Source organism: Lygodium microphyllum, chromosome 5 (genome assembly GCF_053477565.2).
Source record: "Lygodium microphyllum isolate KBCC chromosome 5, Lygodium_microphyllum_v1.1.10, whole genome shotgun sequence".
Lineage (NCBI taxonomy): Eukaryota > Viridiplantae > Streptophyta > Polypodiopsida > Schizaeales > Lygodiaceae > Lygodium > Lygodium microphyllum.
Genome location: NC_141139.1, coordinates 55,418,414 through 55,435,159, shown reverse-complemented (window position 1 = coordinate 55,435,159; position 16,746 = coordinate 55,418,414). Strand labels below are relative to the sequence as shown.

At 40.5% G+C, this 16,746-nt stretch overlaps 1 protein-coding gene across 2 annotated transcripts; it reads left to right on the top strand.

The window, feature by feature from the left end:
- Nucleotides 1-623: 623 nt before the first annotated feature.
- LOC148035842 (Calcineurin-like metallo-phosphoesterase superfamily protein) lies at nt 624-15,648 on the top strand. Of its 2 annotated transcripts, XM_087677863.1 has the most exons (13): nt 629-973; nt 2,146-2,205; nt 2,519-2,697; nt 3,383-3,527; nt 3,610-3,706; nt 13,496-13,555; nt 13,631-13,734; nt 14,023-14,060; nt 14,218-14,275; nt 14,370-14,444; nt 14,567-14,715; nt 14,797-15,057; nt 15,173-15,648. In XM_087677863.1, exons 1-13 carry the CDS (start codon nt 803-805, stop codon nt 15,426-15,428), a joined length of 1,653 nt encoding a protein of 550 aa, XP_087533989.1. In that variant the 5' UTR covers nt 629-802; the 3' UTR covers nt 15,429-15,648. The 2 variants fall into 2 exon arrangements, with proteins under 2 accessions (XP_087533990.1, XP_087533989.1); XM_087677864.1 differs by lacking the exons at nt 14,797-15,057; nt 15,173-15,648 and having other exon boundaries at nt 624-973; nt 14,370-14,455; nt 14,567-14,709.
- Nucleotides 15,649-16,746: the final 1,098 nt, after the last annotated feature.

The following is a 16,746-nucleotide window of genomic DNA, read 5'->3' as shown; positions in this document are numbered from 1 at the left end:
AAGATGTGAAGAGCATAGTATCTAATTATTGTTAAAGACTTTCAACTCATCTACAAATTAGAGGCATGTTGTGTCTATGTCATGGCTTTTCACCATGACTAATAGTAATAGCTAGCTTGGACTTTGGTGGTTGTGTTAGCCTATCTTAGAGTCATGCCACATGAGTTTACCAGGACTTGAAACCATGGGAGGTGCCAAACAAATGCACCTTCACCTACCTGACTTTATTTGGAAGACTGGTCACTCCACATCAAAAGCTTGAGTGCAACTAGATGTCTAGTTCACAATGGTTTTTGATTGATGTTTACGAAGGTGAATTGCTATTGATTCCCACTTAATCAATGATGAAATCGGCACTTGTCCACATAGTGATCGACTTGGAAAGTTGAGTGTGGGAAGTCTCAACAATGTGCCACACAAGGTGACAATCACCTTGCTAGACTTGTTCAAGGTCTAGTAGGTCCGCACGTGTCTTGACATTCAGTCACTTAAAGTGCAAGAGGGGCTTATGGGTGTAAGTTGTGTGGGAAGTCTCAACAATGTGCCACACAAGGTGACAATCACCTTGCTAGACTTGCTCAAGGTCTAGTAGGTCCGCACGTGTCTTGACATTCAGTCACTTAAAGTGCAAGAGGCGCTTGTGGGTGTCATGACCCTCCCTCTCAGTACCTTGGATTGGAAGCACAGCGTCTGAACAGTCATAATGGATCAATCAATCATCAGCGAATGACCATCTGTAGCTGGCAAGATACTTTGCTTTTGGCCCTTGGGGTGCTATAAATTCCTGCACTGTTGTACAACCATGGCTGCTGCCGATCAGAGGACTGCATCCTCTCCCAGGAAAGGGGAGATGCCCGTCCTGTGGAAGCTCACCGCCTTCTTGGCCTGCCTGTGGGTCCTTTCTCTGCTCTATGGAGAAATAATCGCCTTCTGGCTTCCTGTCTGGACCTGTTACTGGCCGTCGCTTTCAAGAGTAAGCTCTTCTATCTGCGATTTTTTTTTGCAGGATTTTCTTTTCCTAAAGAAAAAATCAGTTATTCTAGCAAGAAGCTCCTCAAGAAATTTTAGACAAATTCCCACTATAATTCCCACCTTGTGAATTGGACAAGATCATGAGCTCCTGCGAGGTAGGGATCGCACACCTAGCAAGATGCGATTGCGAGGAGGGGTTTGCTGGCCCCTGGATATTTTCCAACGCAATTTTTAGGGCTTTTGGGCCAGCAGCCCCCTGCCCCCAACCACACCTAGTTGGTATGCGTTGCCTCCCCAGTAGAAGCTCACGATGTTAAGAGCCCCTTTTCCCACATGGTAAAATGTCGAAAACTTCTTGGCCGCCAGGCATTCTAGACTGAACTTTAAAAGAATTCTTTGATCCGCCGCATGCATACACCAGAGCTTTTGGTGAATGATCTGCTCCAGCAGAATTCTGACTAAGCTTCTCGATCACTTGTCAGACACACCTGACCTGCCTGAGTTCCATATTATGTCCCTATCGGATGCTTATGCCATAAAGAGGAACTCGTAGTTTCAGCACAAATTTGATTAAGATTCTCCATTTTTGCCATTTATATGCACGCATGATTTGTCAGACAGGCCTGACCTACTCGAGTTTCATATTACCTTCGTATTCAATGCTATGCTGTGCATGTAGAGCTGCACACTCATGCACAGGGAACAGAGACGAGTCTTTTGTCAGATAGGATTGATTTTTTGGCCTTGTTGCACAATTTTTATTTATGTTTCTTAGCCAGCCTTTATGTCCACGATAATGCGTTTGTGTCTTATAGTTTGACATGTGCTGCCTACTTCTTCTATGCATTTGCACATCTTGCAATTCTATCCTTTGTGTAAAAACTTGTTCACAAGGGTGGATTGTAGCGCTAAAAATTCCAGAACCTGGATTCATTCCAGCCCTCTTAAGCCTTCAGTCAGCAAGGTTGAAAGCATTATGCATTGCCCTGATTTCAGGCTCTCTCCACCGTATGTCATCTGGTTTTCATACATGGCTGACCATCCCTTTGTCACAAAATTTTCATGGTTGCAACACAATTGAGAGAGGGTGTTTTCGCTGATGACATGCCATTTTGAAGGAGCTAGTTTTTTAAATCTCATGCAAACTTGTTTACTTATTTTGTGGGGAATCAGGAGCCAGTGGCTGATTCGGCAGAGAAGGTTATAAAAGTGGCAATTATAGCAGATCCACAGGTTTGTTCGTGCCTTTTAATCAACTGAAATCCTGCTATGATCCATATGAAATTTTGTGGAAAGGCTAAAGTTTTGCACCAAAACACACTGCTTGTAAAATCACATGTTGGTCACTAAAACAAATTGATTATGATAAGATACAAGCTTCATATATTACCTGGTGTAGAATCTGTGAAGTGCAACTGTGAGTAATTGACCCAGCTTTCAATGTCATTGTTTTGTAGAGTACTTTGAAATTCTTATATGTGCCCAATAGTTGCAAGAAAGACCAATGCCTGTGACAGAGCAAATGGCTTTTCTGGTGTTGGTGCAGCTTACAGATAGAACAACTCATGGGATGAAAAGTGGCTCTTTTGCCCTCAAGGGAACACAGTTTTATTCTGATATTTATATGCGACGTGCTTTTCGCACCACAGTTTTAGGTTTGAAGCCTGACGAGATTATCTTTTTGGGCGACTATCTTGATGGCGGACCATATTTGTCAGATACTGAGTGGGTCATTGCTTTCAGTTCAAATACTCTATGCCTGTTTTTGATTGAATAAGTTTGTTACATTTGGTTTACAATGGCTTCATAACCTGAGCTTTTCCTATCATTTTGTGGGTGCAAGTTTTCTTTTTTAAATGCTAATATTCTCAGCTTCAAGGATGCTCCGCTTGACTTGCCCATTCTTTTGGATAGATGGGGACTATCATAAACATTAGTACTGTTGTAAAGCCTCAGACTATGCAAACTATTGTGTGCAAATTTGGCTGTAGTGAGGAATCCAGAGTCTTTCTCTTCTAGTTTGGGCCTATTCCTCCAGTATGATGGCTAAATCAGTTTACTTGCTCCTTATCAAGATGAAAAGCCACAGTTTTGCCTCGTTCTGAGTTACCATGTTAGATCTTTTCATTTAGATTGGGAGATTGGATAGGGGAAAATCTAATTTCAGTTTATTTATGAAAGCATGGCTCTGTGCAATCCTAAGTGGAAAGTATTGGTTGCATATTTGGTTCCAAATGATACCTATTATTTTCAGGTAGCAGACACTTATGCCTAAAAGAACTATTGAGCTCCATAATCTATATGAAAAGTTTTCCCTAAATAAACCTTATATCAATTCTTTATTGGCTTGCAAATGTACAGTTCTTCCTGAGTTTTTCTTTTTGAGCATGAAGTTTGATCTCTTCAACAGATTCAACGAATCATTGGCAAGATTTTGGCATATCTTTGATCAATCTGGAAGGGGCGCAAAAACCAGGATTTCAAGAATACCAATGCATTTTCTTTCTGGGAACCATGACTTGGGTTATGCTGGATTTCAAATTGAAAGGCCAGAGGTTGGTTTTCTTGTACTAATACTTAAAGCATCCCTAAAATTTATCCAGTCTTGTTATAAAAAGGATGGTTTATCTGTACCAGATCTTTGAAAGACATGCAAGGGCTTTTGGACCAGTAGAACATACAAGGAGGATCGGTGCTGTTGACTTTGTATTTGTGGATGCGCAGTCACTTGATGGTACTCAACGTGTTGCACCCCCAGCAAAGTCTGTTTACAGTTTCTGCATGTAAATCCTAATTTTGAGAGAGTCATCACTCGTAAACTTCACTGTGGTTTCCCTAAATTCCAACTCTGTTATGTTGTTGGAACATTTAGATTCTGCAATTGAACTTGTCTGATGGTTCTTCTCATTATCTAATTTTCTACACAATTATCAGTTTCACATATGTCATAAACATGTAGCATAATAATTAATGCATTGGTCAAGTTGGTTTATGAATATTTAAATTATTTAACTTAATGGAAGAGGTCATGCAAGAGTTTGTAGAGTCACTGTAGGATTAAACATGAACGAGTGCAAATTTCTTGAGAATGACCTTAAAAATACTTCTTATATGTGCATGTGCCAGGGGAAATTTGGTGTCTAACATTCTAGGGTTAGGCATGTGTAATTATAGTTAGGCATTTGTTGAGGCTAGCCATTGAGCAATTAGTCCTATCAAAGTTCAGGAGGTTAAGAAAGCCTTGAAATCAGTTATGGGGAGGACTCCTCACCCTTGGAATTTTATTGCCTTGGGGTAGGTATACACCTTTACCCGAGGGGTCATTGGTGTGGGCTGGTGGTATAGTACAACTCCTCTTGTTCTTGGAAGCTGAGGCTGGTCATCATTGTGTAGCCTTAGGCTCGGAGTCACCCAAAATGACTCTAGGGTTGAGAGTTCAGATATAGAGCTCTAGGCTTTGTGTTTGTTTATTGACATATTATGGTTTTGTAGGCTGCTCCAGGTGTGGATCTAATAGTATTATCTGAGCCACAAGTCACAACTTGTGGGATGGACCTAGTGTGACTGAAAAATCTGTCTCTTGATGCCCTTTCATAGCTCCATCCTTTTCCATAAGCCGGGTGGTGGGCATGATGCGTTTGTGAGTGAATGACTAGATTCAGAAAAGTTTAATGAGGCAACTGTGTGACCATGATAAAATTTGAAGAGGTATAGAGGTATAGAGGTTAGAAAATTGCAGGCACGACTGATTTTCAGACCTTAATTGGCAGCCAAGTGATCAAAAGGCACATATTGGAGCCCCTAAATGGCACGTTCAAAGTGATACACAACAGAAGCAATAGAAAACAAATAGTGAACACGGAATGAAATTAACAATTACTACTTTCAGAAAAGCTTAATGAGATAACCATGTGACCGTGATAAAATTTGAAGAGGTATAGAGTTCACAAAATTGCAGGCACGACTGATTTTCAGACCTAAATTGGCAGCCAAATGATCAAAAGGCACATCTTTGGAGCCCCTCAATGGCATGTTCAAGGTACATTCTAAACCAAGTCTGTGAGAGAATGAGATACACAACAGAAGCAATAGAAAACAAATGGTGAACATTGAATGAAATGAACGAGAGAAGCAAGAAAAGTTGAACTCAGAGATGGGCCATGGAATCCATACACCAAAGCATGAGACAATGAGTACAAACCACATAGGTAAGGGCTGACCACTAGGAGAGGGCAGGCCAAGGAATGAGGCCCGACACAACCAAGTTGGCCAAAAACTGGCCACCCAGCTGCGGCGCACTCCAAATGCTTAATAAATGCCAATAAAGCCGATGAAGCATGAAACCAGCCTTCCCTTCAAGAAAGGGTGGTGCAACCCTGAATAACGCTGATCTGCTGCAAGCAATTTAAGCATAAAGCAAGTGATAAATCGAAAACTTCACACTCCACTTTGTGCTAAATTTCCCTCAAGAAATTGAGATGAGCCAATGTTTGATTGGCCCCCAAAACATGGTGCCCCTTGTAGTATTTCTTTTCATATTGATACAAGATCTTGTTATGCAACCAAGAGAAATGCCAGATCCTCCAGAAATTGCCGCAAACTCATGGAATACGTCCAAGAGTTTTCAAATTCCTCTAATGACCAAGCACAATCTCTTACGAAATTTGAAACCTTTTGCTGTTCCCAGTGACTAGCAGAAATTTCTAATCAGCAACACTTCCAATTCAAGTTTGTGGCCCAAATATCTATCACGCATGAACCATCATGGTTCCATGAGTTAAAGTGGTTTTGTTTGCATCACCAAAACTTGTGCTAGAAAGTAAGTTGACTCTTTGATACTGATGAAATGTTCTTGTAGGATTAACCCTGCACATGAGACACGACGCAAGCTATATCCATGAGCATATAGGGATTGGACAGTAGACTCAACTTCGAGCCAAATGGGCTCACCCCCGAACCCGGGAGCTAGTAGCACATCGGTCACAACCTCATCTTAGGGGCTGGTGTCCATACCACCAGCTTGTTAGGTTAGGATTCAATAGTATGCACTCATTGACACACGCTCACAATGAACAAGTGAACAACAAAGCTTTCGTAAATACATTTGCCAAGTTGTCCTATGTAGGGAAATAAACCAAGTCAATCTTCCCTGCATGGAGCCTTTCTCTGATATAATGATAATGCATCTCAATGTTCTTAATGTAAGCATGAAAAACTAGATTCTTTGCAATTGCCATGGCACTTTGATCGTCGGTATAGATAGGAGTGGGTGACTACTATCCCACACCAAGATCGACCAAAGGTGTCTCAGCTATACACATTCCAAAATAGTTGTATATGCTGCCCTATATTCAGTCTTACAGCTAGATGTGGCCATTGTAGATCGCTTCTTGCTCAACCAAGAAATACACGAATCACCAAGCATTAAACAATTACTAGTGGACACTAGTTAGTGGGTGTGGTACTTAGTACCTTAGGGATTGTACTTTCAAATCATTCTCACATAGTGGATGCAACATTCGAGCACTCTTCTTTCTCTTGTTGTTTACTTGTTCATTATGAGTGTGCATGCTATTGAAGCCTAGCCTAACATAGCCTGCACCATCTTGATGTACGGATGCCTTGACCTTTGGGTCAAGAGTCCAAGAGTGGTAATCACATAATGATGTGTGCAATATGGCCTTGGGTCCTATAAATAGGACGCGATTGCTTTAACTTTGAAGTGCTCTTAGTGTATTTGAACTAAGTCACTTCATGACCACTATGATCAATGCTATTGGTGCCTATCTAGATGTCCAAGGATATAAAAGGATGGTTCTTCTCATCCAATTCGTTGTCTTGTATGTTTATTGTCCAAATCATTTTCTTCAAAATTCTCCTACATAAGACTTTAAGTTTTTTTTCGACATTGAGTTAAAGAGGGGGCTGAATGTTTTATAGTCTTTTATCCCCTGACCTCTTAAGATTAACTTTTACTCGCGAAGGTTTCATTTGCTTGCTAATCTTAATTAATTTTTGTTTAAAGTAGAGTAAGCTTGATTAAGAAGATCAAATTATTTGTAATCAAACCCTTGCCAAGTGGTACTGTGCTCTAATGTTGAACATTGAAGGTTAGACTCCAGAGGGGAAGGTGGTTTTAATTTGAAATTTCAATCTACAATTATTTTAAGAAGGACCTTTATAGTTGGAAAGATGCAAGCTATGAAGGTTAAAAATTGGGGGGATGCAAAAGTTCCATGTGTGGTATGATCAACTGAGGCATGGAAGATACAAAGGGACCTATGGGGTGATGAATCTTTAGATTAGCATTTGGTCCCTCCAGTACACAAGAGATGCACCGAAGAGAATGCCAAACCCTTCATTTGAAGCTCCCAAAGATGCTAATGAAATAAAACAGTTGGTACTTACGGGGCAAGGAATGCAAATGCAAGGCCATCACGGAAGTGCCAATCCAATGGATCTTGGACAGTCAGGTGTGCATGCTATGATGGGGCAGCTAGGATATTTTGGTAGAAGCACGATTTTTCATGCTATAGTTGGACAAGGAGCACATATGGGAATGTATGGTACAAATCCCTATGGTATGCAGCAACCAATGTATGGAGTGCAAGGTCCAATGTATTCAGGTATGGCTGGAAATATACAAAACCCTATATATGGCAGCATTGGCGTGATGCCTGGGGCACAAAGTACCATGTTTGGTATTGCATCTGCACTCTCGAATGCTTATGAGGCTCAAGGAATGAACGTTGGTCATGTAAATGCTTCGTTTCGCGTTGATTTTGATGTGAATTCAGCAAATGCACACTTTTTGCAGCAGCAAGTGTATAACAACTTGACATCCAAAGGGGGCAGCAAAAGACTATGATGAGGATGGAAAAGGAGTGAAGTTTGAGTCCTTCAGCAGAGTACAAGATAGACTGAAAGCTTTGACTTTCATTCAGCAGTTTGATGCAGCCTATCCAGGGGGGAAACTTCACGTAGTCCTCGAAGATTCGAAAGGCAAACACTTTCTTGAAAGGGAATGCATTACATTGGTGGTCCACTCTTTTGATGCAAGGTAGAGCATCGTCAATGTGGGTACAATTCAAGCAAATCTTTGCATCGAATTGGTTGACAAGTACCTTTGAGGTGGACATCATGACAGCTTGGAATAAGCTGGATGCTAAGAAATATAAGAATTTGGAGCAATATAATAAGAAGTTTTGGGATGCATTGCTGCCTATTACTTCTTATTGCCATGTACTCCTTCATGAGCAAGTGGAAAAATATGTTTGTGGGCTGCCCAAGGGAATCAGGGATTTTTGTATTAAATCCACCGTGTCTAGCATGTCTCAGCTTATAGAGAATGCTGCTACAGTCGATGCTTTGCTGTGTGGGAAGGATTCGAGCTTCCTAGAGAGTGGGGAGAAACTGAATAAAAAGTTGTTTAAGGTTGAGAAAAGGGGCAGATTTGAATATCAGCTTGAAAAGAGGTCAAAACAACAAAGAAGGGGCTTGAAAACATTGGTATAACGTAGGGAATTGATAGTTGCAATTAAATGTTTTATTTGTGAACAGGAGGGTTGCATTGCAAGGGACTGTCCCAATAGACAGCAAGCTGGAAAATAAAAAAATGAGGGAGATTCTAAAGGAAAAAAGCCTAAAACATTAGTGGGATTGGTGCCCGATGTTGTTAATGATCAGCCCAATGATGATGCTATTGAGTTGCGCAGAGCATGGGGCAAAATTAAGAATCAACATGCATTGATTTTCTTTGATAATGGTACACGAGCCAACTTCATCTCTGTTGACATGGCCTCTCATCTAGGCATCAAAGAGGATGAGATGGAAACCATGGGGGAAGTTGGAATGGCATGTAAAGGCTATGTAGAGCTTGTCACACCGATCATTGGAAAGCTTCAGTTGCACATACAAGGATATGGGGGCAGTGAAGAGTTCTTAATTGCTCCACTTGAGGGTTGTGATGTATTACTTGGTATACCATGGTGTCACTGTATGTATGCAGTGATTGATTCTCGTGTAGAAAAGATCACTATTGAGCATAAGGGAAATATACTCACACTTGATGTAAAGTTGAAAGGTGAATCTGTCCCTGTTGTATCTACAGCTGCCATTTCTAAAGTAATGAAAAATCATCTTTCAGCGTACTTGGTTTTTACTAAGGATAAGTATGATAGTGAGAATATTAAGAATATGTCTAAGTTAGAGAAGGATCGCATGTCATTTCTGAGCTTGAAAAGCCAGAAGATCATGATATAGATCTTATCCTTGGAAGTAGCCCATCTAATAAGCCACCCTACAGAGTTAGTGCAGCCCAACAGGAGGAGATTATGACTCAGGTAAATAAGCAGTTAGAAAAAGCGTTGATTCAGCCCAGCTCATCTCCTTTTTGTTCTCTAGTGCTTTTGGTGCAAAAAAAAAGGATGGTTCATGGCGTATGTGCATTGATTATCATGCTTTGAACAAGATCACAATAAAGAATCGCTTTCCGATTCCTCGAATCAATGATGTTATGGATAGATTGCAAGGGGCAACCATATTTAGCCGTATAGATTTGAAAAGTGAGTATCATCAGATATGCATTAGACCAAAAGATGTGCCTAAGATAGCTTTTAGAATATCTTTTGGATTGTATGAGTTTCTTGTTATGCCTTTTGGACTTACGAATGCTCCTGTTACTTTTAATCGGATGATAGATCGTATCTTCAGGCCACATAGAGGATTTGTGGGCACTTTCTTTGATGATATGATTGTCTATTGAAAGAATGAGGCAGATCATAGAAAACACTTGGATATGGTGTTCAATGAATTGCGTGACCATAGGCTGGTTATCAATGACAAGAAAAGTGAATTCTTCTTGCATGAAATCCACTTTTTGGGGCATATTGTATCGGCTTATGATCAATTTAGCATGAACTTTGCCTCAATTTTGAGAAAAAATTCTGATCAATTTAAGCTTAGTTTTTGATCAGCTTGAGAACCGTTTATGGTTACTTTTTTGGATCAGTTGTGCATCTGTTTTTGCACTAATTGCTGGTTAGTTTTTGCAATGAGTTTGTGATCAGTTTGGGGTCACATTTGCAACAGTTTGTGATCAGTTTATGATCAGATTATGCTCAGTTTTCATTGGTTTACATCTAGTTCCATGGACAACAGCATATGTTATGATGCCATTGATGTTTTAGCCACGTTTTATACTTGGTTATGCTATGTTATGGTTTGGTTTTGCTAAATGAGTTGAGCTCATGAGAAATAGACATGTCACATGATAATCTGGCAATGTTTTTAAGATTCTTTGTGAGTCTTATGCTATGTTATGTTATGTTGGTTGGTAATTTTCAACATATGTTGGGCATATGGAATGGTTGAATAGCAATGCGCAATGTTGTGTTGACTATGATGCCCTATGGAAATTCCAATGTAGTACTTTGCTTTCGATGCATTTGGCAGTGCAATCGAGGACGATTGCAAGGATTTCAAGGGGGAGGGCTGTCATGAGGATATGTATTTTTGAAATCTCACTTAACATGTGGATTAAATTTTAATCACATGATTAAGTAAATGATGCACATGTGAGGTGCAATTAGGGTTAAAGTAAATTTACGAGCTCGGGACATGAAAAAATCACGGGATGTTAAAGGTGGTATCTGGTGTCAATTGTTGGCCTAGGTCATCCATTTGGCCATAAGTGTCAGTTGTTGGTGACAGTAGAGAAGTGGCGTTTAATGGTACTTAACGCCAATCTGATGGTCAAAGATGGCGTAGAGATACTTGGGAATGGAAGTTGCCTAGCCAATTTAATTATTGGCTAGTCAGATTATTTTTCAGGGCACCAAAATAATTTTTAGATTAATTTTCAGTATTTTAAGACTGAAAACTAATATTTAATTATAAAAAATATTAAAAAAGCCATTTAGGAAGGCTACCACTTGTGAAAATTGCCCATGCAAGACTGAAAAACGTCTTTAGAGGTTGGAGAGAGGCATTTCTATAAATTCAGCTTGCAAGAGAGAGGGAGGAAAGGCTGTTGTTCTGATTTGCAGCCATTGGAGGACCTTTTGAGGTAGTCAGGGGTAAAAGAAGACCAATCAACAACAGGAGACAGCATCTACTGGTTGTTGAGGCAGGGCAGCAGCAGTATATGATTGATTTTCTTCAGTTCTTTGCATCTACATGTTGTTGTGGCAGGGCGGTAGTTGCACTTGACTGATTTTCAGTCATTCTTCGCGACAAAATTCTGAATTTTCTCTCTCTACAGCTTTCCCTCTCATCTTCTAGCCATTTTATAACCTTGCTCCGAAGATCTCAGCATTTGGACCCTTGGAGGCTGATAAATTTTTAAATTTCTCTGCTGAAATTAGGGTGTACAACAGCCTTAGGAAACGTGCTAGAAATTGGAAACTCCAAGACTTGGATTCAACAAGGTTGAAAGTGAATTTCAGTTGAATTCAGGTGGAGGACCATTGAATTTGGGGCATTTCCATCGTCTATGAAGTGGGTGAAGGCCAATTGAGTGCTCGAATCAAGGGGCAAAATAGATTGAAGACTTGCTGGTCACTTTGGACAGCAAGGGGAGTTGAAATACCGAAAGGAATTGGGAGAATCCCATTGTAAGTCAACTTTTCTTCAATAAAGCTAAAGAAATACCGAAAGGGGTGCCAATTTTGGGGCCAATTGGGTGTGCATTGTCCAAGATCAGTAGGTAAATTTGTATTTTCAGATTTGCATTTATTGTTTGCTGCAGTAATTAAGTTGTAATCAGGGATTTACCACCCTATCCGAGGAGGAAAGCTGGTTTCATATCTAGTGGGAACAATACTCTCCAAGCTTCCCTCGGAGTTTGATAGATATTCTCTACACCTGTGAGCTTTATACATTTGTCCTTGATGCTACTTGAGTATGAGGTATCTTTGCCTTTACAAGGAAGGCTTCCATCTCATTATGGAGGTTCTTGTGAGGCCTTTATAGCTTTAGACGAGGATAATAGGAAGAAGTTGAAGGCGCGGTGTTATCACTATGGTAAGAACGGATACTTGCGGAAGGATTGCAAGGAGTTAGCTGTCTCTCGGAAGAAGGAGAAGAAAAAGAAGTGGGATGTGGACTCCTTTGACAAGTTATTCTCTTCCTCAAACTTTGACTCCAATTCTTCGGCCAAGGAGAAGTCCAAGGTGTAGAAGGTGTCCACTTCTTCACGAGGGAAGGGCTTGATTGGCCCTTCCTGTGCTACTTTCTAGTCTATGTGATGCGGTCATCCCTCATGACTCTTCAATGCTAGAGAGAGAGAGAGAGGGTGGTGAGACGGGGTAGTCGAGCCTCATCTATTCAAGTATACAGGTGCACAAGTTCCAGAGAGGGATGCCCCTGATGTATCGACTAAACTTTGATAGGTTTAAACCTTGGAGCTAGGATTGATATCCAAGTTCATGATGGGCTGTTTTTTGACAGAGAGCGGGATTGGCTTCTAGTTGGAGCTCACGAGGGGACACTTTGGCAATCTTGGCCAAAGGTGGGGAATCCATGGTCATATATGTTCAGAGGCATTTTTGACAGGATAGTCTTGTATGCTAGTGCGAGACATTGTTGATAGACATAGAGCTCTATTATGACTCTCCTCTATTTTCAGGTGCTGGTACGATCGACATCAAGTATTGGACCGTCATTCCCACGGCTACAATACCAAGAGATCCTGGCAAACAGTATTCGTATTGTGAACCAATGGCCCATAAGATTCTCTTCAAGACACCTTGGTGGTGGCTTGATCACCCATTGCTTGGGTATCCATGGTTCTTCTTTGGTGGTTCTTTGTTGTATGGACTGTGATTAGCCTTGATCATTTTATTATTGTATTGTATCAGATCACCCATGATTTGAGAGATGGTTTGTGTTAGCAGTCAAGACAGCTCATGTGTGAGTTTGACCTATGTTGGGCATGTTCTTTTAGGCATTTTATTATGGTTATTATGATGCTTAATTGGGGCATTTAATGCTGGCTGACCTGCCCCTATTTTGGCATTATTTTCTTTATATACATGGCTCCCTCATTTAGTCACATCGTCACCTACAGGTTTTGTGGAGAGGGGGCCGGTGCCAGTGCCTTGGAGCTAGAGACTCACTGCTATATGCGTCATTCTCGTGTTTGGTATATGGATTCCATTTCTTGAGCACATCTTTGAGTTCTCTTCCTTTGCAATGTTCTTCTGTTTTCTTTCTCTTTTGTCGTGTGTTCAGCAGTTTATTTCAGCACTTGTCTATGGTTCCCTGCTGCACCACTTCTCGCAGTTTGGTGGTGGCCTTAGTCTGAGGGGTGTTATTATTATTATTATTATTATTATTATTATTATTATTATTAATTGAGTATTATCCTATGATGCAACTGTCTGCTCATGTATGGGGTGGTTTAGTTCAAGCACGAAACTTTGTTTACATTAACACTTGCTATAAGCTGTTCCTTGTACTGTGTAATTGAACAACCATGAAGATAGGCATGCGGTGATCCATGTAAATTTTCTTGCTGAAACAGGAAGTCCTATGGAAGTGAGGACCAACAATGCTTGGGGTTTTGTTGAAAATATTTCCTTAGGTATGGAAATCAAGGTTGCATGTGGGTTTACCTTGACTCTATCAGTGTCTCATAATCTTGTCTTGTCAATATCAGAGATCTATAACACACATGCCAAAGTCTTGTTAAGTCATATACCACTATATAGGCCTGACAACACACCATGTGGAGTTCTTCGTTCTTCAGAACTAATTAATCAGGTACAACACTAATTCACACCCCTGTTGATTTTAAAGGGATACTTGTTTAACATGATTATTCTTCACTTAAACTAGGCCATCCTTGTGTTCCTTGTCAATGCAAACTAGTTCAGGATGTTGTAATAGTAACAACTTAATGCTAGCATGTCTTATAGATTGAAATAGTTGCATGAATATAAAGGTGGAAGTTAAGTTATCAAAACAGTTGAGATGTACTTTGTTTTAAGAATGCTACACGAGCTAAGGATTCTGCAATGAGGCCTGATGTGAATGTCTTTATCATAACAGAGGATCTATTGGTCAACATCAGGATTTCCCAAAATTGTGTAAGTTACTTGCTGCAGAATTTGTTGTTTTACTGGTGTGTGTGTGCATGTTTTTTTTCGGGGGGGGGCGCGCGCGCTCTGGTCGGGGTGGGCAGGGATGATGGCTGGGGATATATCCTGGCCAGTGCTCTTGTAGCTGATCATTAGTTACATGCAGGTATCAGAATTATCTGTCAGAAGAGAGTACAGTAAAGCTCTTGGACTCCTTAAAGCCAGTAAGTGTTCCTTTCTATCATAGAATCAGATACGTTTTACATAATTGGCTTTGTTTTGTTAGTCCCTAATGTTCCAAGTTTGCCTTATCTGTAGATATTAGTTCTTTCGGGTCATGACCATGATCAATGTACAATAAAGCATCGGACTTCAATGCTAGCTGTTTTAGAGGTGTCAACCGAGTAATTTCATATCTTGACTTTTTCAATCCATATGCAAATTAAAGTCCATGGAGGTATCGGATGTTGCCGTTCCAGTTTTTCTATAAGGGTTTTTGTGGATCTTCCTTGCAGCATACTGTAGGGAGCTTTAGTTGGCAGAATGGCAATCTTTTTCCATCATTTATGTTGCTCTCAGTCCGTGATTCGACCTCTAGCAATCAAGAAGGGATTGTGTCATCTCGATTATGCTTCCTTCCTTACCAAACATTTATATACATATGGTAATCTGCATTTTGTATAGGGATTAAATCATTCAAATTGTCTCTGTTTATTTATGTCAGTGCATACTGTTGTGTTGGCAGGTATGGAGTTCTATTCGTTCTTTCTCTTATGTTGCTCTTCACATGGCCATCCCAGGGCATGGATTGGGAAAGTGTTTATAGCAAACTCTCAAACCGCATTATGACCATGATAAACAACAAACGACATGGTATCAAAGAAAAGGAGGATGATGCCCTTTATGACTATGACATGGTTTGGGATGCGGAAGGCTCAATGCATTTGATAAAGAAAGCATCGGTACAACCTGAAAATAGATCTGCTAGAGACCAAACTGCAGCCAGGTTAGCTGTGTTATGATTGGTTTTAGGTGTGTTGCTTATTGTTTATTTACAAATTTTTATCAGTAAACATGATACAAGGCTTAGAACCAAACGATTGTTTCCCTGCTTTCTACAGAAGCACTGCCCTGGCTCAAAATATAGTCAAGCGTTCCGCAACTGCAGAGGTTTCCAATGCATCGTGTACCCCCCCCGTACAAGCTGAGGTTTCCAAATCTGAAGGTAGTGTTGGTCTGGGGCGCCCCTCAAGAACTGTTGTCCACATCATTACGAGAAGGCTGAAACAAACTTTTGGCCCTCTTGTTGCCCTTGCATCAGTGAATGTGGGGTTGTATGTGATACTCATGATGAATGATTGGGCGACTGTTGATTAAACTTACATCATTATCTCAACGAGCTTTCAAGCATTGTTGCTCAGAATGTACATTCTTTATACAAATCCCTTTACTAGAGCCATTGCTCAGGTGGAGCAAGTTTTTGTAAATCCAGTTACATCTGGCATTGTCTGGTCTCCTTTAAAGGGAGGTTATGGCCCCATTTAATGGCAGCTATGAAACATGAACGGGGTTGTTTGTGTCAACTCCTGGATGTCAACTATTGAGCATGTTGCAAGCCTTGCATACAGTTTATGGTTTGAGAATCGACCAAAAGATGTGAACTGTTTGTAATATGAATCTGTATAATTTTCTCTCTAAAAACTTGCATTTGCTATTGTCCTGATTTGGGCAGGCCCAGGTGATAGCTTCTACAGCTGTGTGACAGTTTTTAGCCATGAGATCGGCCTGTTCTAGCTTTGTGTTTTTGTTGTTGACCTTGCGCTCTAACTGATTTGCTTGCGATTTTGCATGGACGATTGCCATTTTGGCTCCTGCTCTGCTGTCTATTTGCTAGTGTTGCAGTCGATTTCAACTTTTTCTTTTTGGCAGGTCTGAGGTTTTCAACCAGTTTGCTTCTTCAATCTGATCAGCACACACTAGGAAGTATCATACATGACGGTTGTCATGCTTCTGTCACTACATCTTTACAACTATTTCCTTTTTTGTATTCTTTGAACTGTTTTGCATGAACTATTGAACTCTTGGTGTTGGGTTCATCCAAATTGGCTCTCTATCAAAAACCTCATCTTCCTTTATCTTCTTGCCATCTTACCCAAGGGCTCTTCCTTGCTACAACACTGATGATAAGCTTAAAAGACTTGACTATCTCACTTGGAGAGCTATTATGAAAGCTTGTTCATGCAAAAACGACTCTAGTATGTTATTTTAGGATTGGCTTTGTGTCCCCAAAAGATGTCTCCTATCCCAAATGATTAGGATGAAGACAACCATGTGCAAGTAGTTCTTACTTGGGAGAATGATTATCCTCGAGCATACTTAGCTCTAATTTGTTGCATCTCCAAAGTCCTTATGGTGGATGCCTCCTACAGACATCTCTCGAGGTTTGGAAGAGGCTACAACTATTGTACGGGCTTTGTCGACCATGTGAGCCATGACCTTCTATGGATGGTTATAAATTATTCAGATCAAGGCAATCGATATGATTCAATTCTCTCTCTCTTAGGGTGACATAGACATAGGATCATATTCTAAAAGTTGTCTCGAGAGTTTGATGATGTGGCTACTACCTTATGAGCTTAGACATTGGTAACAATTATTGATTTTGATCCTATGATCTCTATGTTGCTTGAACATG